At 32.7% G+C, this 26,258-nt stretch overlaps 1 protein-coding gene across 1 annotated transcript in view; it reads right to left on the bottom strand.

Moving 5' to 3' along the window:
• Positions 1-406: 406 nt before the first annotated feature.
• Positions 407-26,258, bottom strand: part of POT1 (protection of telomeres 1) — a 34,217-nt gene continuing 8,365 nt past the window's right edge. Inside the window, exons 5-14 of the mRNA XM_008705829.2 lie at positions 21,314-21,483; positions 20,130-20,218; positions 16,224-16,280; positions 14,067-14,223; positions 11,893-12,098; positions 8,783-8,918; positions 6,866-6,954; positions 4,931-5,022; positions 3,144-3,249; positions 407-1,573 (exon numbers count right to left, since the gene is read on the bottom strand). Coding sequence (XP_008704051.1) covers positions 1,461-1,573; positions 3,144-3,249; positions 4,931-5,022; positions 6,866-6,954; positions 8,783-8,918; positions 11,893-12,098; positions 14,067-14,223; positions 16,224-16,280; positions 20,130-20,218; positions 21,314-21,483 — 1,215 coding nt within the window. The 3' untranslated portion in view covers positions 407-1,460. The remainder of the gene's footprint in view (positions 1,574-3,143; positions 3,250-4,930; positions 5,023-6,865; positions 6,955-8,782; positions 8,919-11,892; positions 12,099-14,066; positions 14,224-16,223; positions 16,281-20,129; positions 20,219-21,313; positions 21,484-26,258) is intronic.

The raw sequence follows: 26,258 nt of genomic DNA, 5'->3' as shown, positions 1-26,258 counted from the left end.
AAAATGTTAAAAGCCTTTTGATAGTGTAAGAAAACAACACCGACTCCTCTCATAACCTGTTTCCAATGTTACTTCAAATACTTAAGGGAGGACTCATCTGCAGAAAACCCTATGCTAGCTTTTGCCCCAGAATCCTGGAGTGATTAACAGTGCAGCCTCTGAACACATTACCTGAATGCGAGTACCGACCAGCATTCAATAACTGTGTGAACTTAGTGAAGTCAGTTCATCAGTCCTCGGTTTTATCAGGAAAATGTGTTGTTGTGAAACTCAAATATATGTTAAATGCTTTGCACAGCACCTATTGTATAGACAGTCTTAAATATCTGCTATATTGGCATTCCTGCTTTGATTCTTCACCTCCACTCATGCCTTGACTCAACACAGGACAAACAAAGAAAACAGGTGAAATACATGCATTAATTTATTTTTCACTAATATTGAACTAGGCAGATCTGCATGTCTCAGTCTTTACCAAATAATATACATGTCTATACATATACACAAATATATAGAAGTATTTGTATAAAATTGAATATTCATGATTTTAAATTTCACGAACACTGTCAGATAAAAAGCAGACTACTGTATTGAGTTAATATCTCATTCCATGTTCAATCTGAAATATAGATATGTATTACATAAGACTATTAAAAAAGGGTAATGTTAGTAAGTCAGTAACACTGTAATAAATCTGACTGCTTTATTAGATCAAGGTGGAATGCAATAACTTCTAATATCAGGTAGAGAAACAAGCAATCAAAAGCACATAATTCAGGTCTTAAAAAATGGATTTATCCTAAATTGGTCAATAGGACCAAAAGAAAGCAATTCTGCCACATACACTTAAAGTAAATCACTCCTGTAAGTACGCTGTAGCTCGCTCAGAAGAGCACTTCTCAACAAGACTACTTGTTGAAGCAGATGCCTTTGTACAGAACCAAATTGATAGCTGCTATATACCCCACACTCAGTAAAAGCTGAGTGAATTAATGTAAGGACATTTTCTAACCCATACCCATGTTAAAATCATAAACATTGCTGATATAAAAATCAGGGCAGGAAAAGAAGGTCAAGCACGGATGGTGGAGGGCAGACAAGTCAGTGGCTGACACATGGAAAAACTAACAGGGAAAGTGATTTTTAGTGTAGGGTTCTAAAATAAGTTTCTCTGAAAGGGCTGCAAGGGTTAAATGAGACAGTCCTTCTTTATTCCCCTTTCTCCTTTATGCCCCTAGCAGCCACCATACTGGAAATTTTGAGCAAAAGGAACATTTTTAACTTATTCAAAAGAAGGCATTAAGATAACACAATGACTATTTGTGAAAAAAATTTAAATTGTGGTTAAAATGGAAGATAAACTATACAGTTAAACCTTTTACATGTTTTATAACAACCTCACAGAAAATAATGTTTTCTAAAATTACAATATTTTACATATGCTAAGCTGAATGACAATATTAGATTACATCTTCTGCAACTGTGGTGTCAAAAATCTGATAGCAAATTTGCTGCTCGGTTCCACTTGTGACATTATACGACTTGATGAAGCATTCCAACCACGGATATGCATCTACAAATGAGAAAAGATGTTACTTAACCATTGAAACTAAACAAATATCTCTGAAATATGTATCTAAGCATAAGGCTTAGCTAGAAAAATTAACATCTAATTTAGCTTGAAAAGTATTTAAATACACTTACCAAATTTAATATTATCTACTCTTCCAAATACACACTGGGTTCTTGTTACTGTCTTGCAACAATTCTAATTTGATTTTTTTCCCAACAGAAAATAATAATTAAATGTGGGGTTTTTCCAAATGTTTGATAGCAAAGGTAGCAGCCATCTCATTCCCAATTTTTCTTCCTTTTCTTCCTGCTGCTGACCTCCCCACATTTGTTTTTTTTTTTTTCTTTTCTTTTTTTTCTTGGTTGACTCCAAAGAAACTGAACCTGAGGTTCACATCAGCTCAGGCTCTTAGACACCTGTCTGCTGAAACTCCCATCAGGTACTAGGCACTGAGTCCAGACAATGTTGGCAGCTGTAGATGCTATTTCCAAGCTTCGGTCATGACCGCAATAAATCTATTTAAAACTTCTAGAAAAGTTTCTTAATGCCTCTTCAAGTTCAAGTTTGAAAGACATTTAATACAGTCAATATTGGCAAGAGTCAAGCAAGACAGGCACTCTCCTCCACTGCTGGTAGAACTATAAATAGGTAAAATATTCTTGAAAAGCAATCTGGCAGCATGTATCAAAAGCCTACCAAACCCATGTTTTTTAATGAGAGTTTTATTTCCAGAAAGCTATCCGAAAGAATTAAAACCAAAATTAAAGCGGACATCAAATAAAAGTATGTAAGTTAAACCTTGTTACAGATGAATAAAAGCGAGTGTCTTTTTGGAATTGTTACAAAATGCAAAGACTGACCAGGGGAAAATAAAGTCTGTTTAAAAATAACCTAAAAAAGTTAAACTGACAGCAGCTAAATCTGCAGCTGGCAAAATCTGTTACTGATGAAAAATTGTTAGAAGAGTCAAACTGTCTTACTACGATTGAGGTCTGCAAATTTCAATGTGAACAAAAACAATGGCCGCAAAAGGAAGTCAGTGGCAGTAAATGCGATTTGACCTGAAGATCTGGTTGATGAATCAAATGTTACCCAGAGAACAACTAAAGCTGATAAAAAAACAATCAGTAAAATAAAAATGCATAAAATCTGAAACTAGTTAATACTGAACAGAAATTCATAAATGAATTAAACTGGCCAAATGAAACCTGTTACAGAAAATGTTTCTTGTCAAAATTTCATATCTGTTGGTATAATTTCAAAAAAAATGCTTGTACGCATAAACACAGTATCAAATGTGCTTGTGATCAAAACTGCCTCCCCTTCATTATATCTCAAAAAATTAAAAAAATCTTTTCATTTCAGCAACTACTATTTTATCCCTGCCACTGTCTTCATCAAAAGGCAGATCAGACAATAATTTTATTTAGTGAATCTAAATCTTATTTATATAAATTTAGTGAATCTAAACTTCAAAGTTTTCATACCTCTAAGTCTACAGATTAGATACATGTTAAATACTGTTTCAAGAAAAAGAATGAATGAGATTGTTAAAAATATTATTGCCTACCAATTTTTATTCCTGAAGGACAAAACATATCCATGATCATATCCATACTCTGCTGAAGGCCATCATTGATTAGGACTTCTGATGCTGGGATCTGGAAGAATTTGTCCTTAAAAAAAATTATAGAAGAAAAAAGGAAATTAATCTTTTAAAAAAAATTTATTTATTTCAGATAGAGAGAGAGAGCACCAGCGGGAGCGTAGGGGAAGGGAGGGGGAGAAGCAGACTCCCCACTGAGCAAGGACCCCCGACAAGGGGCTCAATCCCAGGACCTTGAGATCATGACTTGAGCTGAAGGCAGATGCTCAACTGACTGAGCCACCCAGGCGCCCTGGAAGTTAATCTTTTAAAGTTATAATTAATACGAAAATATTTCAGTATTATCTACTACTCTATCAAGATTGTAGAATTCATAGAGTTCTAGTCTGAACTCTTAAAATCGGATTTATTATTTTAATCTAAAAACAGCATTGCGATAAAAATCCAATTAAACCGCTTTGACTTAATGATAATAAGAATAATGATATTTAGAAAAGAGTGAGGTCTATCATTCTTTTTGTGTATAGGAAAAAATCCAGTTAAGTTTAAAAACAGTATAACAATATGTTGTATATTTATTTAATTTTTCTCTCCTCTGATTATATTACCCTTTCTAAAATAAAGAAGGGACCTTGTTGGCTTTGTTCACTGCTCCAACCCCATCATATACAACAGTACCTAGCACATAGCAGGTACTCATTAAATATTTATTCAATAAATGGACAAATGAATAGTTTAGGCAGGAGGAAAAATTCTCTCAACCTTACCCCAGATTGTTTCCCAAAGTGTACAGTAAAAAAAATTCAATCTTACCACTAACAGAAATCTGGCCTCCTCCCTTGGCTTCTGGAAATAATCTCTAAACCCTCAGAGTATGCCTGTTAGGAATGTCCTTGTTTGTCACATTAGAGATTTAGGGTGGGGAGGTTGGGGCATATGGTATTAGCTTGATCTTCAGAGGAGCTGAAAACTGACATCAGCTATATGGGCTGTCAACAATGACTACATGACAGAGCACCAATAAGAACTCTAGACACTAAGGCTCAGTGGGGCTTCCCCTGCTCTCAATACACAATACACGTGTACTGTTACACACCACTATCAGGCCAGTAACGCTGTCTGCTACTCCATGGGAAGAGGACAACTGGAAGCTCTATGTTTGAAACTTCCTGGACTCTGCCCTATGTACCTCTTCCTTTGGATGATTTTAATTTGTATCTTTTAGGTGTAATAAAACATAACAGCAATAATAACGTATAGGAAGTTAATGGGAGTCTTTCTAATGGATTATCAAAACTTAAGGGTGGTTCTGGGAACGCCCAAACTTGGAACTGTTGTTAGAAATGAGGGAGGCTTATGGATAGCTCCCTAGCTTCACACAATATAACCACCTACCTTCCAAAGTAATTTAGTTCCCACTAATATGGAAATGTGGGGACTTCAAAAACCTAGTGAAATGCTGCTAGACAGAAGGTGTGGTCATACCTCTGCCTTTGCCTCCTAGAGTAAAACTTCTGAAGAGTCTCTCCTCAAATTCCTATTCTTCGATTTTTCATTATGTGGATATTCTTCAAATTTACAAAGTCAAATCAAAGCAGGATATATACAGACACTTTAAGATTTATGTGCTTGCATTTTATTTTTTTTAAGTTGCCTTAAATCCTCTCAGTAATAAATTAGGAATGAAAAAATACATTAAAATTAAAAAAATAGTTTTAGTTAGAAATATCTACACTTCCTCTGTTACTTACAGAATCCATGAGATAAGCTTCCAATACTCCTGTTCCATCATCAAGAGTAAATGTCATTACAAACACATGTTGAAGGGGTACAATACCCAGTACTAGTGAAGGGAAAAAAGATCAAACCATATGAATCTTCTATTCCTTATCATCAAAGTAAAGTAAAAACTGTTTTATGATGTTATGTTAGTTTTGTTTACTAAAATAATTTAAGAAAAAACTCTTACATATATGTCTTTTGTTCTCCAATAACAATATATTAAAGTCATTTAGCAAATTCATTTTAGAACATCACACTATACCTATGTAGGGACAAGGACTCATGAGCATTGGTGAAATATTAATATAATGTATCTTTAAAATGAGTTGAACTTGATAGAAAACAAAAACTGATTCATGAACTATAATTCATTGCATGTTAGCCTCATGAAAGATGAAATTAATATACCAGAATGTTCTAAAAAATAGCATGTGATTCAATATTCACGATTTTGTAACATGTCTCTCCCCTTTGTATTATAAACATAGGGATCACTTATTTTTTAAGATAGCATCTGGTTGAATGGACAAAAATGTCAGAAGATGGGATTTCATGATTTGGTAAGATGAAGAAGAAGAAATTAAAGAGATACTAAATGATTTGAAAATTCATAGGTTAAAATGGTACTTTGTGTTTGGAAATGGGAGACATTTAATGTTTATAAAATGAAATACTGTCTTCCATTTGTGGAATCCATATTTAAAAGGATTAATTAAGAGGCAAGTAAGAATAAATCAGGGTACAGAGAAATGAATTAGGGCATACAGACTTGACAAAAGTTGTTAATACAAAGGAATTGATTTATAGGATTCTAAAGGTTTCCATAGGTTAAAACTGAGCTAAAAACCAGGAAGGTTAAAAGTTAAATCTACCCTGAGGGACCACCCAAACAAAGGACTCCATTAAGAATGGAATGGGGAGACCACGCTAGAAAGCAGGGAGCTCACATGAAAGGAACCTGGAATTTCACTGGACCACAAACAAAATAAGAGATAGCAGTACCATATAGCTAGATTACAAAAGAAAAAAAACAAAACCAAGTATACAAATATTGATACAATAACATTTTCAGGCTAGTAGAAGCAAAGTGTACAATTTTAGAGAAATAAAGGTTTTCTTTATATTCTGAATTGGCCAACATTTGCAGTCCTATTTTCAGCTTTTAATCCCAAACTTTGAGAAGAACGTTGGTAAGGTAAATGTTTACTAAGGAGGAGAAACAAAATAGTAGGGAATTTGGGAAAATACCAAATGAAGTTAGGGTGCCTTGTTGGAGAAATAAAGACTCAGTGAAGGCTTGACAGATTATCTTCAAATGCACGAAGCCTGTTAATCTTATAGAAGGCATGTACTCTAATTATAGTGGACAGAACATGGTTTATGTTAAAATTATAAGTAGGCAGATTTTGCTTCACTAAGAACTACTTAAAAATTAAAGGGTATGTTGCTTTGCAATGTAATGAGTTCACTGTCACTGAAAGAGTTTTAAGCAAACGCTGGATGATCACAGATAAAGAATATGATATAAAAAAGTTTCTTGTTCCAGCTAAGGATGTTATTGGGTAAAGAGCTGTAATAGCCATCTCTAAAACTGTTTTTAATCCTAAAACACTATGATATGTAGGGATTTTTCAGAATCTGTATTTGTCATTAATAATACTAAAACGAATTTATTGAATTAAATTGTAATGATTAAAGATACTGGCAGATGCCTGGAAGCAAGTTTTCAAACATTTTAAACTTTACTTTTTACTTTTATTATAATCACCGTGAATGGTTTTGCTTAAGTAAAGTTAAACTTTAGCTCAGTCTTTGCTCTTTACTATGTCGACAACTGAAATATCATCAGTGAGGTCACCTTATACGAAGACAGTAACAGTTGCAGGACACGGAAATTTGCTAACCTTCCGCCACAGAAGAAGGAATCCATGGTGTTTTATTAACCAGGGAATTTAGATTTTGTATTGGTCTCAAAGTAGAACACTGTTTACATCTGAAATTAATGACAGAAAACAACCATAAGCATTTAAAAATAATTATTAAAACTCATTTTATTATTATAACTTATCTTTGCTGTTCAAATATGCTTAAAATTTTTATTATTAAACAATAGTATTGCACCTTCCATATTGTAATGCACATATTACAAGCAGAATTGTAAAAAAATAAGCTTTTTACAACAGACACAATCAAAAAGATAGCATGGCTCAGAATAAACAACTAAGTTGAAAACAAGAGAGAGGGTCCAGATTCAGATTGTTAATTAATTTGGCTAATTTCACTGGTAAAAAGAAAAAGTTGAAAGAGACAATCTCTGAGGGCACTTTCATTTGATGTCTCTGTGATAGCAGCTAAGGTCATAAGTAAATATAACCAATAGGAGAAAATTATTCTCACTAAAGAAGTCAGTACTAGCAAGACTTTGGATAATATATTCAGTGAACACGTATTCAGAGGTTCACAGTTTATAATGCCTAATACTATACTTATCTTTTTAAGATAAATCAATCTGAAACTATACAATATACTAAAAATGCACATTATTTAGTACAGGCATTCTGCTTTATTTATATACAAACATACTTTAAGTACAAGTAATTTTTTTTTATTATATATCACCATAAGATTAGGAGATGTCAGTAAGAAAATATAATTGAATAAAAATATAAAAATCAATGTCCAAAAGGTTCACGCAGACTCCTTTTCATTTCTAATCTGGGGAAAAAATTTCCCAGTATAATATGTCCCTATATTAAACATTCTCCTCTTCTACCCTTCAAATATAGATATTTCTTCTTTAACAGAAAAAGGCAATAAAATGAAGTCATATTATTTCCTTAAAAATAGGCTGTGACATTAACTCTAGACATTGATAAAGCAAGTATGCAAACTAAAAATTGAGTATACAAAAATGTAAGCGTAACAAGTAAAAATTAAGTAGGAGTTCATTACTTCCAGAGCAGTAAAAGTGGAAAAAAGGGAAAATTAAGAATATTTTTATAAATGAATCCAATAGAAGACTAGAGGAAAAAAACAGGCTAAATAATAACAAAAAAAAGGAAGGGGAAAGGGGAAAAGAGTAATAGTGTGAGTGGAGAACAACATAAAATGTAGAAATAAAACCTAAATATATCAGTAATTAACATATTTTAAACTCATCTATTAAAAAACTAAAATCTAGTCCTAATTATTTATTTCTGAGACTTCCTAAAATGTAACAACAAAGAAACATGAAAACAAACCAGCAAAATAGCCTCAAAATATACAAAACAAATACTAACAGAATAAAAGATCACAAACATACAACCACAGAAGACATTAAGCACACTAAGAAGTGATTAAATAGACAAAGTTACAAAGGAAAAGCAGTTCTGAATATGATTAACAAGCTTGTCTAATGGACATAACTAAACATTATTAGACATTAAACACAACTATTAAAGAATACATGTTCTTTTTAAAATATAGGCAATATATACAAAATCTGAACAAACATATTCTGAAGCTAAATTAATCCAAAAAATCATTATGAGATATATCAAGCTATTTGGTCAAAAACTAATCTAACTAAAATACAAAAAAACATAGCACCTAAAATGAGACTACAAACTTTAAACTTTAAAAAACTTTAAAACTTCAAAATACACAGCTAAATAATCCATATGTTATCAAAAGAATAAATATATACCAGAAAAATCTAGTACATATTAATTAGTATTCAGTAAGTATCCATTGAATATATAGCAACTACTAGGATAAAATAATAAAAATTATTGCTATGCAGTTTTTAATTCTCAAAATTCCCAGATTTGAAAGCATACCCATAGTGATGTATTTTTCCTTGTATAAGGAATGGCGCTGAAAGATCAAGGACTTCCAAGTCTTCAGGGCCAGATCTCACAGGAATTACACTATGAAACTTGTTTGCGAGTTTGTAGATTTCACCGAGTGTACCTCCTATTAACAAAGAATAAATAAATCCTTCAAGTAGTACAAATATAATGAAGGCAAAATCGAGTGTCTATTAAGTAAAACATGAGGTATAGTAAAAGGGGACTGAAAGAAAAAGACAATGAAATCATGAATTTAGATAGTTAATACATTTATACATTTATTGTAAAATATAATAATTTATAAACTTAGTATCCTGCCTTGATTTAAGAAACCACTGCACAAAAATGCTGAGCCTTGAGCAAAATACAAGGCTTGTGAAATTTTATCCGTTTTCTTAAATTTTTATACAAATTGCTGTTTTATGCCAGAATACTTTAAGTATTCAAAAGAAAATAAAATTGAGAGCCAAGTATAACAGGATTCTCATTATTAAATTTGCTATTCACTAATAATGTCTAGGTGAATTCAGTCTTGAGTTTGAAATAAATCTTTTAAATTTTCAGGTCAACATTATATTTAAATACAGATGTAAACAGTTTGTGTAATAAGAATTCATGTATAGTGTTCGATCGTTTTTCCTGAAAAATCCTCATACTTTCAATTCTATGACAAAGTGGCCATTAAAGCCATCATGTTGGCTGAGAAGAAAGAGGACACCCAGTGGTGCACCATTACTCCAAGGCAGTATTCTCTCGAAGAACTCAAACCTACTGGTACTTTTTCACCTCGATTAATAATTCTTCCTCTCCAAGGAAAGAGAATATGACTTGTAAAAGTAGTTTTGTGTACTTTCTAAAATTTGTAACGTTAAATTCATTTGCGAAGGGGAAGCACTTCCAGCACAACAGAGTAAGGACGTCCAAAAACACGCTTCTCCATAAAAGGAAAAAGAACATTAGCAAAAACTTTCAAAATTGACTTTTTCAGAACTCCAGAAATTAACTAAAGTCTTGAAACAATCCAAGAAGTATTTGTTCAGTAAAAGGAGATAAATCTTGGTAAGGATGGCAACTTGCCCGGGTCCCGCTCCTCTTTCCACAGCTTTGTGGAAACCATAGCTCTGCCATGTCATACTGCAGTTAGATCCCAACTATGACTAGGGTTATAATACTCAGAAATATGATAAAATAAAAATAGCTTACATTCTGATGAAACACTTTTAAATTTTAAAGTGCTTTCAGATATATTTTCATTTGACTTTCATTCAAAAGCTGTGTAAGATAAAGTGTTACTATTCTGGATATACTTATTTACTCAATATATATTTACTGAGAACGAGTCACATGCCTGTTGTCCTACCCTAGGTGCTGAAGATTTATAAATTAAAATAAACATGTATCCTACGCCTTAGGGCAGTTACATTCTAACAAGCAAACAAGTCTATAAGCAGACAGAATACAAATTTAATACAAGAAGAAAAGTGATCTACTGAAAGTTCGTATGCTGTGCGATAAGAACCACTCAAATCAGCCCAGTGAGTCAGAAGAGTGCTTGGTACGTGTAGGTGCTCAGTACGTATTTCACATGAATTGCTGAGTAAAGGGAATTATTGAGTTACTTACGAAAATGTACTAGAGCAAAAATCCTAACCATAACATAGGAGAACCCTATGTTATACTTGACATCCTCTTAGCTCTATAAGGACAGTTCTTACAGAACCTGAATAGGTCCAGGGCTTTATTTTATTTTTAGGGCATACAAATAGTCTTACTCCATTTTTTGTATGTGCATGTGTCTGTGTGTTTTGTTTTTATACCTACTTCCTGGTAGAGATTAAAATATTGCTAATGGAATAAGATACCACATTTCACTTACCACAGTGGACAAATTTTCTTAAGTGCTAGTATATAATGATGAGGATGGGGGAACAGATAATCTCATATGCTACTAAAGCACAGGAATACCATGACAGCTTTTTTGGAAAGTAACTGGGCAACATTTACTTAATTCTTTGTGCCCCCCTTATTACACTTCATCCAAAGGGAAGATAAAGTTCACTGTAGCGTTATTATGTCAAAAAAAAAACAATAAACAATTCAGTTCCACTTACTACCTGTACTGGGAAAGACCTACAACTTCTCTATGATTCAGTTTTCTCATGTATAAAAAATAGCTTATAATAGTACCAACTGAATAGGATTATTGTGATGACTAAATACATAGAAATGAAAATCATTTCTGGTACACCATAAATGTGTCAAAATAAAAGATGTTCATGAAAATAATATCAATGATAATATTCCTGTGTATTCACAACACACACACACACACGTGTATATATAGACTAAAACAATTACATATTACTTTTATAAACAGAAAAATATCAGTAATAAAAATGATCATAATCCACTGTAATGAAGGTCAGTTCATTTATAAAATGAAACTAAAGATTTCTCTCAAATTAAAGATGCTGTTTTCCTTTTATTATGGAATGTTCTAAAGGAAGAAAAGTCTCAAGGAAAATAATGAAACTTTAAAAATTTGGCATGGGAAAAATTATGTGGTATATATATACGAGATAAACATCAGATTAAAATTAGACAAAAGTGGAAAGGAAATGAAAAAATAAATGATTCAGTTTCATTCTTTTAAAACATGTCAAGTTATCTTGTTTCAAGGGTCCCTTCCTTGACTTACGTATCAATAGATGACTTTCATTCTACTTAAATGGAACAACAGTGACATCCAGAGGCCAAGACAGCAGCAAGTGTACAGAACAAGCAGCCTCTTGATTAATATTCAGTTTGACAATGAGCTTGCATCTGATTAAGATGATATCCAAAATCCAAGACGGACAAATGCAAACACTTGAGTTCAATGTACAATTTCAAAATGTTATTCAAATTAATTTATACATGTGTGTATGTATATATTTAAATCTACCTGTTAGATACAATATATTCCATTTTATGGAATTTAAAATAACGTTTTGACTTTACATTTTAGGTTGCCCCTAAAATATATTTCATAATTATTAATCAGAGAAAGACATAAGCAAAAGCTTTATTCTATTAAAACAGTAACTTAAATACTTTACCTTCAATCAAAATCAGACAGTCATTTGAAAGTGGAAGAATACCATTATTTTTTACAAAATGAACAGCTACTTTTCTTTCTCCTTGATCTGTAGTGGTCCACATTTCTGAATCATACAATGATGTATTTTGTAGATTGGTATCCGGGGTTTTACTTGCACCCTCTTGTAAAATTGTATCCAAATCACCCTCATGGGGAACTTCTTGCCTAAAATCATTGACAATGAAATAATACAAAACAACTGATATCAAAGCTTAGAAATTCAAATTTAACAAACTATCCATTTAAAAAAATTGTTTATATGCTGATGAGCCAGCTACTTATTTTAAAATATGCAGATAATTCCCTTTGCAGAGTAAATGACTCTTATTCAACAAAAAAGATATTTGATGATACTTCATGGCTAAGTAGATCCATATCATAATTACATTAACTACCAGTAATTTCCTTATCTGCTTTTAATACCAAGGATCTTATATAAATATTTCTAGCAGGAATTCACTCTCCGCTTGTAAAGAATGTTAAACTTCTCTGTGGGGGGAAAAAAAGACAGCTGCCCATTAAATATCCACTTGCCACCTAAGTAATCCCCCTTTCATAGGGCACCTACTTTACCAATCAATATTCTATTAGATTACTTATCACCTAGAATAATAATTTTAAAAAGTCACATGGTAAAGTATGTACACAATAGAAATGGCATGATCTGGAATCCTTGTCCTGGTTCTCTCCCCAACTAGCTGTGTAACTAGAGGTAACACCTCTTAACCTTTCTGAGATGATTTTATTTGTTTAAAAAAAATGCTGAGAGAGGATGATTTTGTTTGACAAAGCTATATGACTTTAGAGAATTTGACAAACTGTAATTTAATAATACTTCAACAAGTACCTAAAATCCGTATTTATATTTTAATTATAACTACCATTTTAAGCTTAAATGGGTAGCAGATGGTCCCCCATTTTATTTAAGGTTTGATGATCAAAAATCTCTACAAACAGTACTATACTTAGATTTCAGAGGGGAAAATACACATATGTTACTATTAGTGTACACAGACGCGCACACACAAATATACATACACACAAATATGTACTTTAAAATGGAAATGTACTCTATTTACACATTATATATTTAGAGGGAAGACAAACTGTATAAAAAAGGAAGAGATTAAAATAATTTCAGAACACGTCTTGAGCTAATAAGTACATTTTCATTCTAATGTCTTATAAAGTTATTTGTGTGTGTGTGTGTGTATATATATATATATATATACAGTAATTGATGTTTGCAATAAAGTCTGTGCCTGAGAATTCTCAATGATTAATAAAAATTTAAATTATATTTAGTATATTGTAAGACAGAAATATTGCCAACAAGGCTTTCTCTATCACTTACTTAGGAATTCCATCTAGGGGCACCTGGGTGGCTCAGACGGTTAAGCATCTGCCTTTGGCTTAGGTCGTGATCTCCAGGTCCTGGGACTGAGCCCCATGTCAGGCTCCCAGCTCAGTGGGGAGTCTGTTTCTCCCTCTCCCTCTGCCTCTCCCCCTGCTTGTGCTCTCTCTCTCAAATGAATAAATAAAATCTTAAAAAAAAAAAAAAGAAATTCCATCTAACCAGAATTCTCTACTTAAAAATTTCAGTTATTAAAGGTTTATTTTTAAGAAGTTTTTTTGTGAAAAAAGAGAGTCTCCCCAAATATATACATACATTTAAGATTTTATTTATTTGAGAGAGAGAGAGAGAGAGCACGTGCACAGAGGGAGAGTAAGAGGGAGAAGCAAACCCCCCACTGAGCAGAGAGCCAGACGTGGGACTTGATCCCAAGACCCTGAGATCATGATCTGAGTCGAAGGTAGACGCTTAACCGACTGAGCCACCCAGGCGCCCCCCCAAATATTTTTATAGTTTATTATTTGTTTCCATGTATCAGAGTTACTAAATTGAATTTCAGATTTCAAAAAAGCACCTACTTTTATTTATCATTACTAAGAAATATGAGAAGGATTTACTGAGACTTTAGTATTTTCTCTTAAAAACGTTACCACTGTTTCAAAATACAATACACGAAGTCATAGTTTACTCATTGCCAGGTCTTAAACTAATATATACGAAAACGTATATTCATAAACACTATAAAATAAAAAACTTGTTTTATTATGGAAAATACTTACAGCACATGACATTTAGGACAATGAAGTTTAACAGACTGAAAGAGTATTCTGGGCTTATATGACCTTAATTTTGCTCGGATACGATACTGTTGAGGAGCTTTTTGTTTCAAAATAGCACATATTGGGGTTTTCTCCAAATACTGATGATCTGTAAGTACTAAAAATATTTAGATTAAATTAGAATAATCTATAAGAATAATAAGAATATTCATAATATGAACTTTCCCAAACCAGATACAGAATTGAATTAAATTATATTGTCAGCCTTGTTAATATTTTGCCACATTTATCATCATCATCTGTCCTTAACTCTCTCTCCATATATATCTCCTTACAGATTCATATATATGAATCATTTGAGAATAATTTCCAGGTATCATGTTCCTTTATCTCTAAATATTTCAGTGTGTATTTCACAAGAAATTTCATTGACCTATTACAGTGGAATTTTCAACCTCAGAACCCATAATGTTGATGTAATATTATCACTGAATCAACAGACATTATTCAGATTTCTCCAACTGTCCTATAATGTTCTTATTTAGAATTTTATTTTCGGGTCCAGAATCCTATCCTGAACCATGCATTGCATTTATTTTTCCTGTCTCTTTGGACTCCTTGAATGCAGAACGGTCCCTCAGCTTTTCTTTATCTTTCATGACACTGATAATATTAGAGGAGTAGAGGCCATTTATTTGGGTGTGTCTGGTTCTGCTCATGATCACATACAGATCATAAATTTTTGGCAGGATACTATACTATAAGTGATACAAGTATCCTTCTCTGTATCACATTAAGAGGCACATATGTTGTCAGTGTTTTCACTCCTGGGAATGTTAACTTTGCTCAGTTGGTTATGGTGGTATTCAACAGGTCTCTCCACTATAAATTTATTATCTCCCCTTTAAAATAAGAAAGTACTGGGGGAAATATAAATATCCCATCCCTCAGTAAATATCCTGATAGTTTAGGACCCACTGATGATTTACAACTAAATCAATTATTACTATCATGGTTGCAAAATGATTTTCTTCCCTAATTTCATCATTCCTTTTACATTATTGTCATTCTATTGTAACTAAGAGCTTTCCATTCAATCCCATTTATTTATTCATTTGTTCTTTTATTTACTACCCACATGGATTAATAGATTCCTACTTCATTTTTATTCCATTGCTAGTTTTTTTAATTTGATACTCAAATTGTATCAGATTCGACATGCTCCATCATTAACTGAGAACTTCTTTACCTTCTGGCACAACATGTTCCAGGCTCATCTTGTAACTCTCCTGTCCCAGTCCTGGAGTCCGCTATTTCTATAAGCAGCCCTGATTCCTTTTAAGGGGGAATATTTATAAGCCAAGATTTGTGAATTAGGTGCATTCATTGCTACTGGGCCACACCATTATTTCAAAGCCCTTTAACTGGACAGAGGTAGGGTATATATGTTCATACCTCTACCTACACACATGCACCTATACATGCATGAATATGTATTTGAATGAATACATGTATACAAAGACCTATCTACATCTACTTCTGTGTCTATCTGTAAAACCATGAGTACATACTGACAGTTCCCATTCCAATAACATTACCACAAGCTTTCCCCCATTTCATAGGTATATGTTCTTTCTCCAATAATGAGAAACTCATATTTTTATAAGAGTATATTACAGAATTTCATTTAATAGACTTGTGCTTAAAAATATTTTTTCTTATTTTTTTTTATCTTAGCTGAAGCAACAGAAGGAGGGCATCTGACAGATTTACTATCATTGCTAACATTAAAGTTTTGGGGTATATTGTAAGGAGCTCCTTTATGGGCACACAGCTAAACGCACACTGTGAACAGACAAAAATTATGACACATATTTTACATTCTCAAAATAAGACCCATTGCCTGTTAAATAGAATATGTTTTATAAATCTTACAGATAGATGACTTAAATATATAGTCAATGTAAAAACATGTGTCTTTCTGAGTTCCATTTTATGCCACTTAGGATGAGGGACAGAAATAAAATACAAATAGGGCTATATTTTTGCCCTCATAGATATCTGCTCTCAATATTAGATAGGAACAAATTATTGGTAAGAACTGACTTTACTATACACACTATTACACCTATATTTAAAAATGAAACATGGTCTTACTTGTAGCTGATAGTTGCTGACATCTTTCTACCTCATATAGTGATACTGATCCAGAGCCTATAGGAAGGAGAAGGGAAAAAGAATTACACAGTTTTAAAATCCATTAAAAATCCCATGTGGCATTGAAAACTATAAAACAGTGCTGACAGGAACTGAAGAAAATCTAAACAAGAGTGAAATTTGCTATGTTCATGGACTGGAAGGCTCAAAGCTATTAAGACATCAATTCTCCCCAAACTGATCTGTAAATTCAATACAATCAAATCAAAATTGAGGAGGCTTTATTGCAGCAAAAGACAAGAGATTCTATCATTTAAGTGAAAATGTGAAGAACCCAGGATAGAAAATATAATCCTGAAAAAGAACAAAACTGGAGGACTTCAAGACTTATTATAAAACTACAGCAATCAAGGCAATTTAATACTGGCATAAAGACTGACAAACCTATCAACAGAATTACAAAGAAAGCCTAGAAATAAACCTGCATTCATTTTTGATAAAGGCGGCAAAGCAATCCAAAGGGAGAGCAAAACTCTGGTACTACAATAACTGGAAGTTAGTATGAGGGGAAAAAATGCTTACTTCACACCATACTACGAAGTATTTCCAGCTGGAAAGCCCAGAAATAAACTCATATTTATACTCACTTGATTTCTGACAGACACCCAAGTCATCTTACAGACAGGAAACTAAGGGTGCTACAATGACTGGAAATCCATATTTTAAAAAATGTCTATCTCCTACCATACTAGTAGGCATTAAAAAGGAACGAACTACTAATATATGCAATATGGATGAATTTCAAAAACATATAGTGTGTAAAAGAGTACATAATATATTATTCCATTTATTTGAAGTTCTGGAAGAGGCACAATTATCTACGGTGGAAAAAAATCAGAATTTATGGGACTGGACTGGGGATCAGAATTGACTGGGAAAGAGCATGAGGGAACTTTCTGCAACAAGGGTGATGTTTTAGATTTTTAAAAGGATTTAAGTTACACATATTAGCCAAAGCTCATGGAATGGTACACTTAAGTTGTCCATTTCACTGCATAGAACTTTATACCAAAAATTTAAAAAATCCTCAACAAATACTGAATTCTAGTTAATGATATTCATTCTGAAGTGTTTAGGAGATGTATTTATGTCTCTAACTTATTTTGAAATATATCAAAATATAAGATGGACTGACAGATTAAAAGAGAGAAGTACATGACAGAGCAAAGAGAATCCAGGTAGTAGGTATTATGAGTGTTCACTGTACAACTGTTTCAATTTTTCTGTATGTTTGAAAATTTTTGTTATTTTAGAAAAACACATTGTGAAAGAAAGAAAGAAACGAAAGAAAGAAAGAAAGAAAGAAAGAAAGAAAGAAAGAAAGAAAATACACTTATTAAATTGAATAGAATGACTTGATGAATACCATAAAATAGGATTTTACTTTAAGAAGAAAGCAGAAGTAGTGAACATATCAGTAAGTTTTAATACTGCTTTCTAAAATGAAGAATTTGAGACCAAAAAAGTATCCATATTTTGCAATTACTTTAGCTTACCTTCTATTACATGCAACAGTATGTTTTTATAATTTATGTGACATCATATATATAAAGATATGATTAATTGTCCTTCTTTCTCAACATCACTAATAAATGGCATAAGAAGCCATGACAAGAGAACCTGAAAGGACAACTTAAGCTGGCAAAGTATAATTTCAATGAATCTGATTACTTAATATCAGCCATTCTGCATGAAGTGAAAACAATGGCAAAAACCTACTACTAAAGTAGTCAAATAATAAGAAAATCAGTGTAAAATATACACATGGTCTCCCACAAACTGATTAAAAAAAAAAAAGGTTAAAAAATCCCACAGAAAATCAGATAAAGGCTAACAGCAGACAATTCAAAGAAGAGGAAGTAAAAAGGGCTGATAAATATATAATATTGTCAAGTTTCCAAGTACTCAAGGAAACTAATAAATAAGGTATCACCTCATACCTGCCAAACTGTCAAAATTTACATATACTGCTAACTTCCAATACCACTGAGAGTGTGAGGAAAGGACATTTTCCTACAGTGCTATTTGCATATGAATCCTATGACATTCTGTCATATAATGACAGAATCTATTAGAATAAAAGATGTGCCTACCCTTTGATTTATCAACCCCTCTTTTAGAAGTTTATTTTAGAGAAAGAAAAGCAGGAATGTACAATTGTTCAAGGATGGTTTTTAAAGCATTATTTGTAAGAGCAAAAAACTGGAAACAACCTGAATGTCTACTGAATGGAAAATAGCTGGATTTACAACATTAGAGTCACAATATAAAATATTGTGTACTATTAAAAGAATGAGCTTGAGTAACATGGATTAGCCCATAAAAGGTCTATGATCTACTGAAAAAGAAAGCAGCTGTATAGTATGGTCTCATTTCTTTTTTAATTTTATTTTTTTTTAAAGTAGGCTCCATGCCCAGCGTGGACCCCAATGCAGGGCTTTAACTCACAACCCTGAGATCAAGGCCTGACCTGAAATCAAGAGTCAGACGCTCAATCAACTGAGCCACCCAGGAGCTCCATTTTGATGAATATTTTCAACAGAGGGGAAAGTCATGTCTATGTGTAGGTATGTATATTAGGATAAACATGAAAGTGTTGAAGAAACCACACTAAGCTGTTAACATTACATCAGGAGTGGGCACAAGGGCATGGGGAAGCTGTATAACTTGGTATCATGACATGTATTAACTTTATACTTTAAAAACAATTTAAAAATCTTTGTAAAAGGAGAAAAGAGATTTCAAAAAGTATAATTACAAATTATGTTGTCCACAGATGACTGTCAATTGAAGTAAATTGGCCTGCTGATGGTAGTTTAAGTAATCACAGATCATGCTAAAATGCCATCACCAAGGTTCTAGGAAATATGAAGAGTTTCAAGGCAGAGAGAGTAAAGAAATGAAATATGTACAAAAAAATCAAATAAGCTGCACTTGAATCTGACTGACTTTGCCATCAGTTAATAGCTAAGTAGTCCTGGGCGAATTACATGACCCCTATCACTCAAAGCCTCAGTTTCCCTTCTGTAAAAGGGACAAAATAACTTCAATCTCAAAGGAGTGTTTGTTAGGATTAGGCACTTAGTAAGTGCCAACACCAAGCAATACATGTTAATTTTAATGCTTATCATTACTGGTATAGAAAGAGAAAATACTCATAAAATAGTTTATATCATAGTAGGGAAGGAGTTAGATTGAAAAAAAAAAAACATGACATAGATTCTAGCCCCAGAAAGTACCAGCAGATATTAAAGCAAAATGGTAAAGGAGAAAATCTTACAGATTTTTTAAATTTAGATTTGAATAGTCACCTATTCAGGTCGGCAATAATATAAATACAGAATCAAGTGTTCGTTTAAGATCTTGTAACTAGGAACCTGATGAACTTGATAAAGACTGGGAACCATGTGTATCTCTAAAATATGTACGATCAAAAAATAATCTAGCTCTTTGAAATAAAGCAGCAAAAGCAACCACTGTTCACTTTAGAAACTGACAAGCAAGGTGGTTGCCTAGGAAATACAGAATTTTAATGTATATATACACATACATATATGTGTATATATACACACACATGTAAACATACATACATAAATACTACATATATCACACATCCAGGAATCCCTACCTTTCTAATTTGAAAATGCAATTATACAATTAAGGGAGAAATAATGTTTACCTTTACATAGGACACATAAGATTTAGCCTGTTCCTTTACAATGAATATGGATTTAACAAAAAAAAGAGAGAGGCAGAGATGGGAAGATACTAAAAAAGAGAACTAATATTCATAAAGCCATTTCAGTTAGCAAAGACTGAACTGTTAACATTAAAAACTGTCCTTACTTGAAAGAGTCCGAAAGCTGCCCTCGTGTTCTGAATGACATATACCATCAAAACACTGATTGGCTGTCAAATCGGCAGATTCTAAAACCCTACAATTGAAAGAATATAATTTCAAACCAAATTGCATAAAACACAGTCAATATGATCAGTTTATTCTACCCTTAGAAACCAAGAAATCACTGAAATTGTATAAAAATTATGTGTGTGTGTGTATAACTTCTTCAGTAGAAGGTCTATGGCTTTCCTCAGATTATCTTGGAGTTCTAAGGTACCCCAAATTTAAAAAACCTGATTCTAGAAAGATATGAGTAAAACAGTAGGATGATGAAATGCCGCAAACCAAAATAAACTGGGAATTTAATGATGGCATTCGGTCAGAACAATCTCATTCCAGAATCCAAAAGTGAAATACTATGCTCTATTTAAGGCAATATGAGAAATAAAAAAGTAAACCTGATACAAAATTATTAAAATAGCGAATTTAATTGGTTTTAAAAGTCATGCTGATTTTAATATATTAAAATGTAAAAATATTATTTCAACTTACTGAATGGGTTTATTTTCTAGAACTCTTTGAAGATATCCACAAGATTTATTTTTACTTCTCTAGAATACTGGTGAAAAGTTTCTGTATACAGTTGAGTACTAGGGATACTTCAAAAAAGAGAACTGCCTATGTAGCAGGACTTAAGGTACTATTTCACTTTCTGGGCACAAAAAGTTTTTAAAATATGATACTCCAAATCACTTCTGTTACCTATTTTATTAGTCATAGGCACATTAAAGAAATAATATTTTTTCATGGCAGGATTAAGTATATTTGGAGTTCTAGTTACGTATCAAGTTTCCCAAACTCTAGCTAAACTCCAGTTTCAACTGCCTGTTGGTTTACTGGGGAAATGTGTCAAATGGTGGAAGAAGAGCACAAGCACAGAGTAGACATATTGGAAACCTTAGACTACATCCCTAGCTCTGCTACTATTTAGCTATTTGAACCTACAATTGCTTGATTTGTTTCATTTGGTTTATCTACTTAATCAAATGGATAGTTGGCACAGGTTATGAGGATCAATTACAAAGAACTTACCAGATTCATCCACCCCAGTACAGAATAGTAGTATCGTGGAAATCAGCTTAATTAATACTTTATTCACAATTTCTAAATAGGCATATAATATGCTTACTTTTTCAGTTGATCCACATCAGAGTTACTTTCTGGCAAGACTCTGATTCCCCGGCCGTAACTGGTACCCCCATGGAGATGAAACTCTAGAGCTAACAATGTTGCCTGGTTCTCCGAATTCATTGATTGAAGTTTGGTATGGAGGCTATAAATTCTAAGAAAGCTTCCAACCTAAAAATACATTGTTTATTATTTAGAAAATGAAGAAAAATTGAACAATTTCTGATACATAAAATACTTAACAATCAATATGGGGTATAAGACCAACAATCAGGGGTGCTGACTAATCAGAAAGGATCCTGGTGTGTTATACTAGCGTGTACTAGGTATCAGCCCCAAGGACACTGTATCAAAACCAAAACATGTGTTTGTGTGTGTGTGTGTGTGTGTGTGTGTGCACAACTGTGTATACATATAAATGTATATGGATGTATATATATGCATGAATTTATGTATATGTTTACATAGACCCATGTATACACATCTACATCCAATATATATGTGCATATATATCTGCATATATGTATGTATCCATTTATATCTATATTTTTCAAATGGAAGACATATTTCCATGTCGGAGATATTAAAGTGTGAAATAAGATTGAGTCTTAGCATTGATAAAATGCAGTCGTTAGGAAACCCGTTACCTCAATCAAACTCAAACTCAAGCCCTCTATTTGATTTGGAAAACTGTTTACTCTGAAAATAAATGTTTTAGCTACTTTAAGGTGAGATTTGGGGTGCCTGGGTGGCTCAGTCGGTTGAGCATCTGCCTTCAGCTCAGGTTATGATCCCAGGGTCCTGGGATCGAGCCCCGCGGCAGGCTCCCTGCCAAGGCTCCTGCCAAGCAGGGAGCCTGCTTCTCCCTCTCCTGCTCCCCTTGCATGTGCTCTCTCTCTTTCTTGCTCTCTCTAATAGACAAATAAATTCTTAAAAAAAAAAGATTTAATTAAATATGATTGCTAAAATACTCTCATTATGAGAATACCAGAAAAATTTTTAATGTAATATAAATATCCCCCTATTCCACAAGTTTTATGGAGAGAAAACTTTTTCAATAAGCACTGTGTCTGTACACTATAATGTAAAACACATTCTATGAGTTCAAATACAAGATTAAACCAATTATGAACTAAATGTTCTATTATTTTAGATGTTTTGTTTAATCTTAAAAATGTCTTTAATTATAGAGTATTTGGTATTCTTCTAATGTAGAAGACTTCAAATGACAGATGCAGAATGTTTATCAAAGAAATTGACACCTACTCAAAGGAAGAAGCTATATAACCTTTTTCCTCCCAGTCATGTTTTTGTGAGGAGGAGGCAGGGATTTAGGTCTTTTTTCTCTGACTTCTTCCACTGACAGCTACAACACAGCAGGGGAGCAGGGTAAAAAGAAAGAAGGAAAACACAGAAACAAAAAAGAAACAAAGACAAAACTGATTTTCCCCATGGTCTCCAAAGTAAGATATTGGAAGGAAAAAAACACTCTATTTCTATTTACTTTTATCTCATTCTTTCTGGATGTTTATCATTCTGTGATTCTCTTTAAATACAGGTAATACACTAGTACAATACAGGTATATACAAAGCACTTCAAGAAGACCTAAACACATGCGGGTACGTGGCTGGCTTAGTCTGCAGAGCATGTGACTCTTAATCTCAGAATCATGAGTTCCAGCCCCACACTGAGGGAAGAGTTTACTTAAAATAAATAAATTAATTAATTAATAAAAACCACCTCCCTCTAGATAAAATGCTCTGTATAGATACAATTTTTTTTAAAAAAGGCGTAAACACATGGAGAAAGAAATCATATTCATAAATGAAACGCTTCGACACTATAAAGATAGTAACCCCCCCAAATTAATCTTTAAAATCACTGTATTTTCAATCAAAATCCCCAGTGTCTTTTATGGAATTTGAAAAGCTGATTTGAATGTGACTAGCAAGGCAAGTTTGAAGACTACACTGGAGGAGGAGGAGGGAGGTTTGATCTACAGAATATTATTTAAAAATAAAGCTATAAAAAATAAAAATAAAGCTATAATAATTAAGACCCTGTGTATTAATGCAGACACACATATGAACATGGATATATCCTAAAAATATAATTTCAAAGAAAGCAAATTACAGAATAACACATCATATGCATTTTTCAGAGATAAGTACATAAAATAAAAGCATAACAAACATGGGTGTACATACCTACATACTAGGATAAATAGAAAGAAGATACTAGGAAGCAAAAAATGAGAATGGGCAGAGGCAAAGATTCAGTATGTAGAGATTTATGTCCTAAAAATTAAAAGTACCTGAAACGTGTGGCAAAACATTTAAGAATGTTAAGATGCCAGGCACATGGGTATTTATTACACTAACTTTTCTACTGTTGACTTTCATAATAAAACAATAAAGACCAAGAAAGAATTTATTTATATAAATAGTCTATCAAGGTGGCAAACTGTTATTTCCAGAAATTCCTTCTGGAGGCAGCATTGTATTCTTTTTTTAAGCTTGCTAAATAAACTATGAAATATGCCAGATGTTCTACTATAATAGACACATATTGCTTAGTCTTGTCAATAATGGGATAAGATTCTAAACATGCAAGGGAGGGAGTCATAACCAAAAATTATAAAAATATACTTCCAAAATTGTGATAAAAATCCGTTTCAGTAAACATCAAAAATAAAGCAAAGCAAATACAGCTATTAAGAAATTACTATCCCTTTAATTTTAATCTTCTTTACAAACTATCAAGAAATTCCCTTTAAGTTTAATGTTTTTAATTACATGTATATGTCTGAAAATAACCAGTCGAACTACAGCTCTTGGGTTACTGAAGGCCAAAACATAATTATGACTATATATTTTTTATAATTATTTTTAAATTGTGTCAAGATAAGACTGATGATTGGAAATACAATGCTTTAATTTCTAGACAAAAAGTCTGAAATGTCTGTTTGTGTATGTGTGTGCCCATGAATATGTGGATTTGTGCTTGTGTAACACTTAAAAAAGCAAAATTGAGGAAAAATGTTAAGAACGATTTCAGTTGTAAAATGTATATAAAAGCCAACTATATTATAGTTTAAGATTCCCTTAAATATTCTCTGTATTTAAAAAATATTCTTTCCTGTTTCTGTACAACAAAACTCTGGTCCACATATTTCAGTAAAAAAACGCAATTTCAAACAGTTGTCTTCAAGTGCTGATAAGAATTCATTTGTATCAATGTCATCTGGGGATTTCTTAGTATTAAACGGTATAAAGGTTGTCTTAGAACAAATAAAATGGGATGTCAATATACATTAAATAAAAGCCTACAGTTACATTACTTATACAGAGAAAATCCTTTTCATTTTTCTATTATATTGCACATAAATAATCAATGTTATGGTTATCTTCAGAAAAAGATTAAGTGCCCTATATTTTCTCAGTAATGTGTGCTCAGAGCACCCTCTAGTGGGTGAGATAAAGCAGACAAAAAGGGAGCTGAAAAAAAATCTGAAAGAAATTCACAGCCCTCATTGGTTCACTCATTCACTAGTAGATATTATTTACTTCATCCTTACTATAAGGAAAGCACTGTGCTAGGTATTGTTCAGGATGCGGACAAGGGAATCGGGATAAGCGAACAGAAAGACCTGTAAAAGCAGCATAAAAGAAAGAGAAGGAAATTAAATTGTGAAAGAAGAATCTAAAATAAAATGTAAACCTTTTTCATTCCTAAGAACGCAATCTGTATTTTTTTTTAAGATTTTATTTTACTTGAGACAGAGAGAGTGCACAAGCAAGGGGGGAGGGGCAGAGGGAGAGGGAGAAGCAGGCACCCCACTGAGGAGGGAACAGGATGCAGGGCTTGATCCCGACCCCAGGATCATGACCTGAACCAAAGGCAGATGCTTAACCCACTGAGCCACCCAGATGCCCCAAAACTCTATCTGTATTTTAAAAAGACTTTGAATTTGCTTTATCATTACATTTATTTTTGAAATAAAGTAATCAATCTAGAGAAAATCAGGGAAAAGCACCAAAAATGCATCTTCAATGGTCAATTTTCTCTTGATATGTTAGGTATGAAAGCACGTACACACACACATACAGGACAAGAAAGTTCAGTTAGCACCTTCCTGGACCCTGACTTTAACCTAATTTATCGATTTGAGTTGGGTGGGCTTATTTGTGGGTATGAGGAACTATTTCCTTCTCCAAGAACATTTATTTACAAAGGGAAACTGGGCATAAAATTTGTATCTAAAACAACTGCAATTCACTTCTACTATTTTCTTCCTATAAGTAGGCCATATAACTTTCTATAAGTAGGCGGTATAAGTCCCTAAAGGTAGGATGGAAGCTATTTGCAATAAAGAAAATAATTTCTTTACACTGCTTAAAAGGACTGGCTCTGGAAACAAACACTAAATTCAAATACTGCCGTCACCCAAGTAGCCATGAAATCTTGGGCTTAACCTGTGACTGCTCAGTTTTCTCACTTGTAAAACAGGAATGGCGACCATACCAACTGCACAGGATAGTGCTAAATACATATGATATACTTAACAAACGTTACTATTATTATTGTTACTATTAATGATGCCACTTGTTGCTAAAAAAGATATGTGCAAATAAAAGAATTTAAAAAATAAAATAAATAAAATATTCCCAATATTAATAATCAAGAAGTGCCATATCTGGACAGCTTATTTTTACCTAAAATATAACTCAAAAACAGTGAGCAAATTCTAATAAACTGCACAATACAAACACACAATTTATGATATATATTAGAAGTGGATTAACAATTTCTTAAACTAATGAGTACAAAGTTGTGGCTAAAAATCAATTAATAAAGCTTAACATTTAAGCTTACAAATATTTTATACAATTTCATACAATAAAATTTTTCCTATTTTCATAGTAAAATTGTGTATAGCATTAAA

Source organism: Ursus maritimus, unplaced genomic scaffold (assembly GCF_017311325.1).
Source record: "Ursus maritimus isolate PB19 unplaced genomic scaffold, ASM1731132v1 scaffold_3, whole genome shotgun sequence".
NCBI classification, from domain to species: Eukaryota; Metazoa; Chordata; class Mammalia; order Carnivora; family Ursidae; genus Ursus; species Ursus maritimus.
Note: the sequence above shows the minus strand (reverse complement) of the source record. Positions and strands in the feature narration are given on the sequence as shown.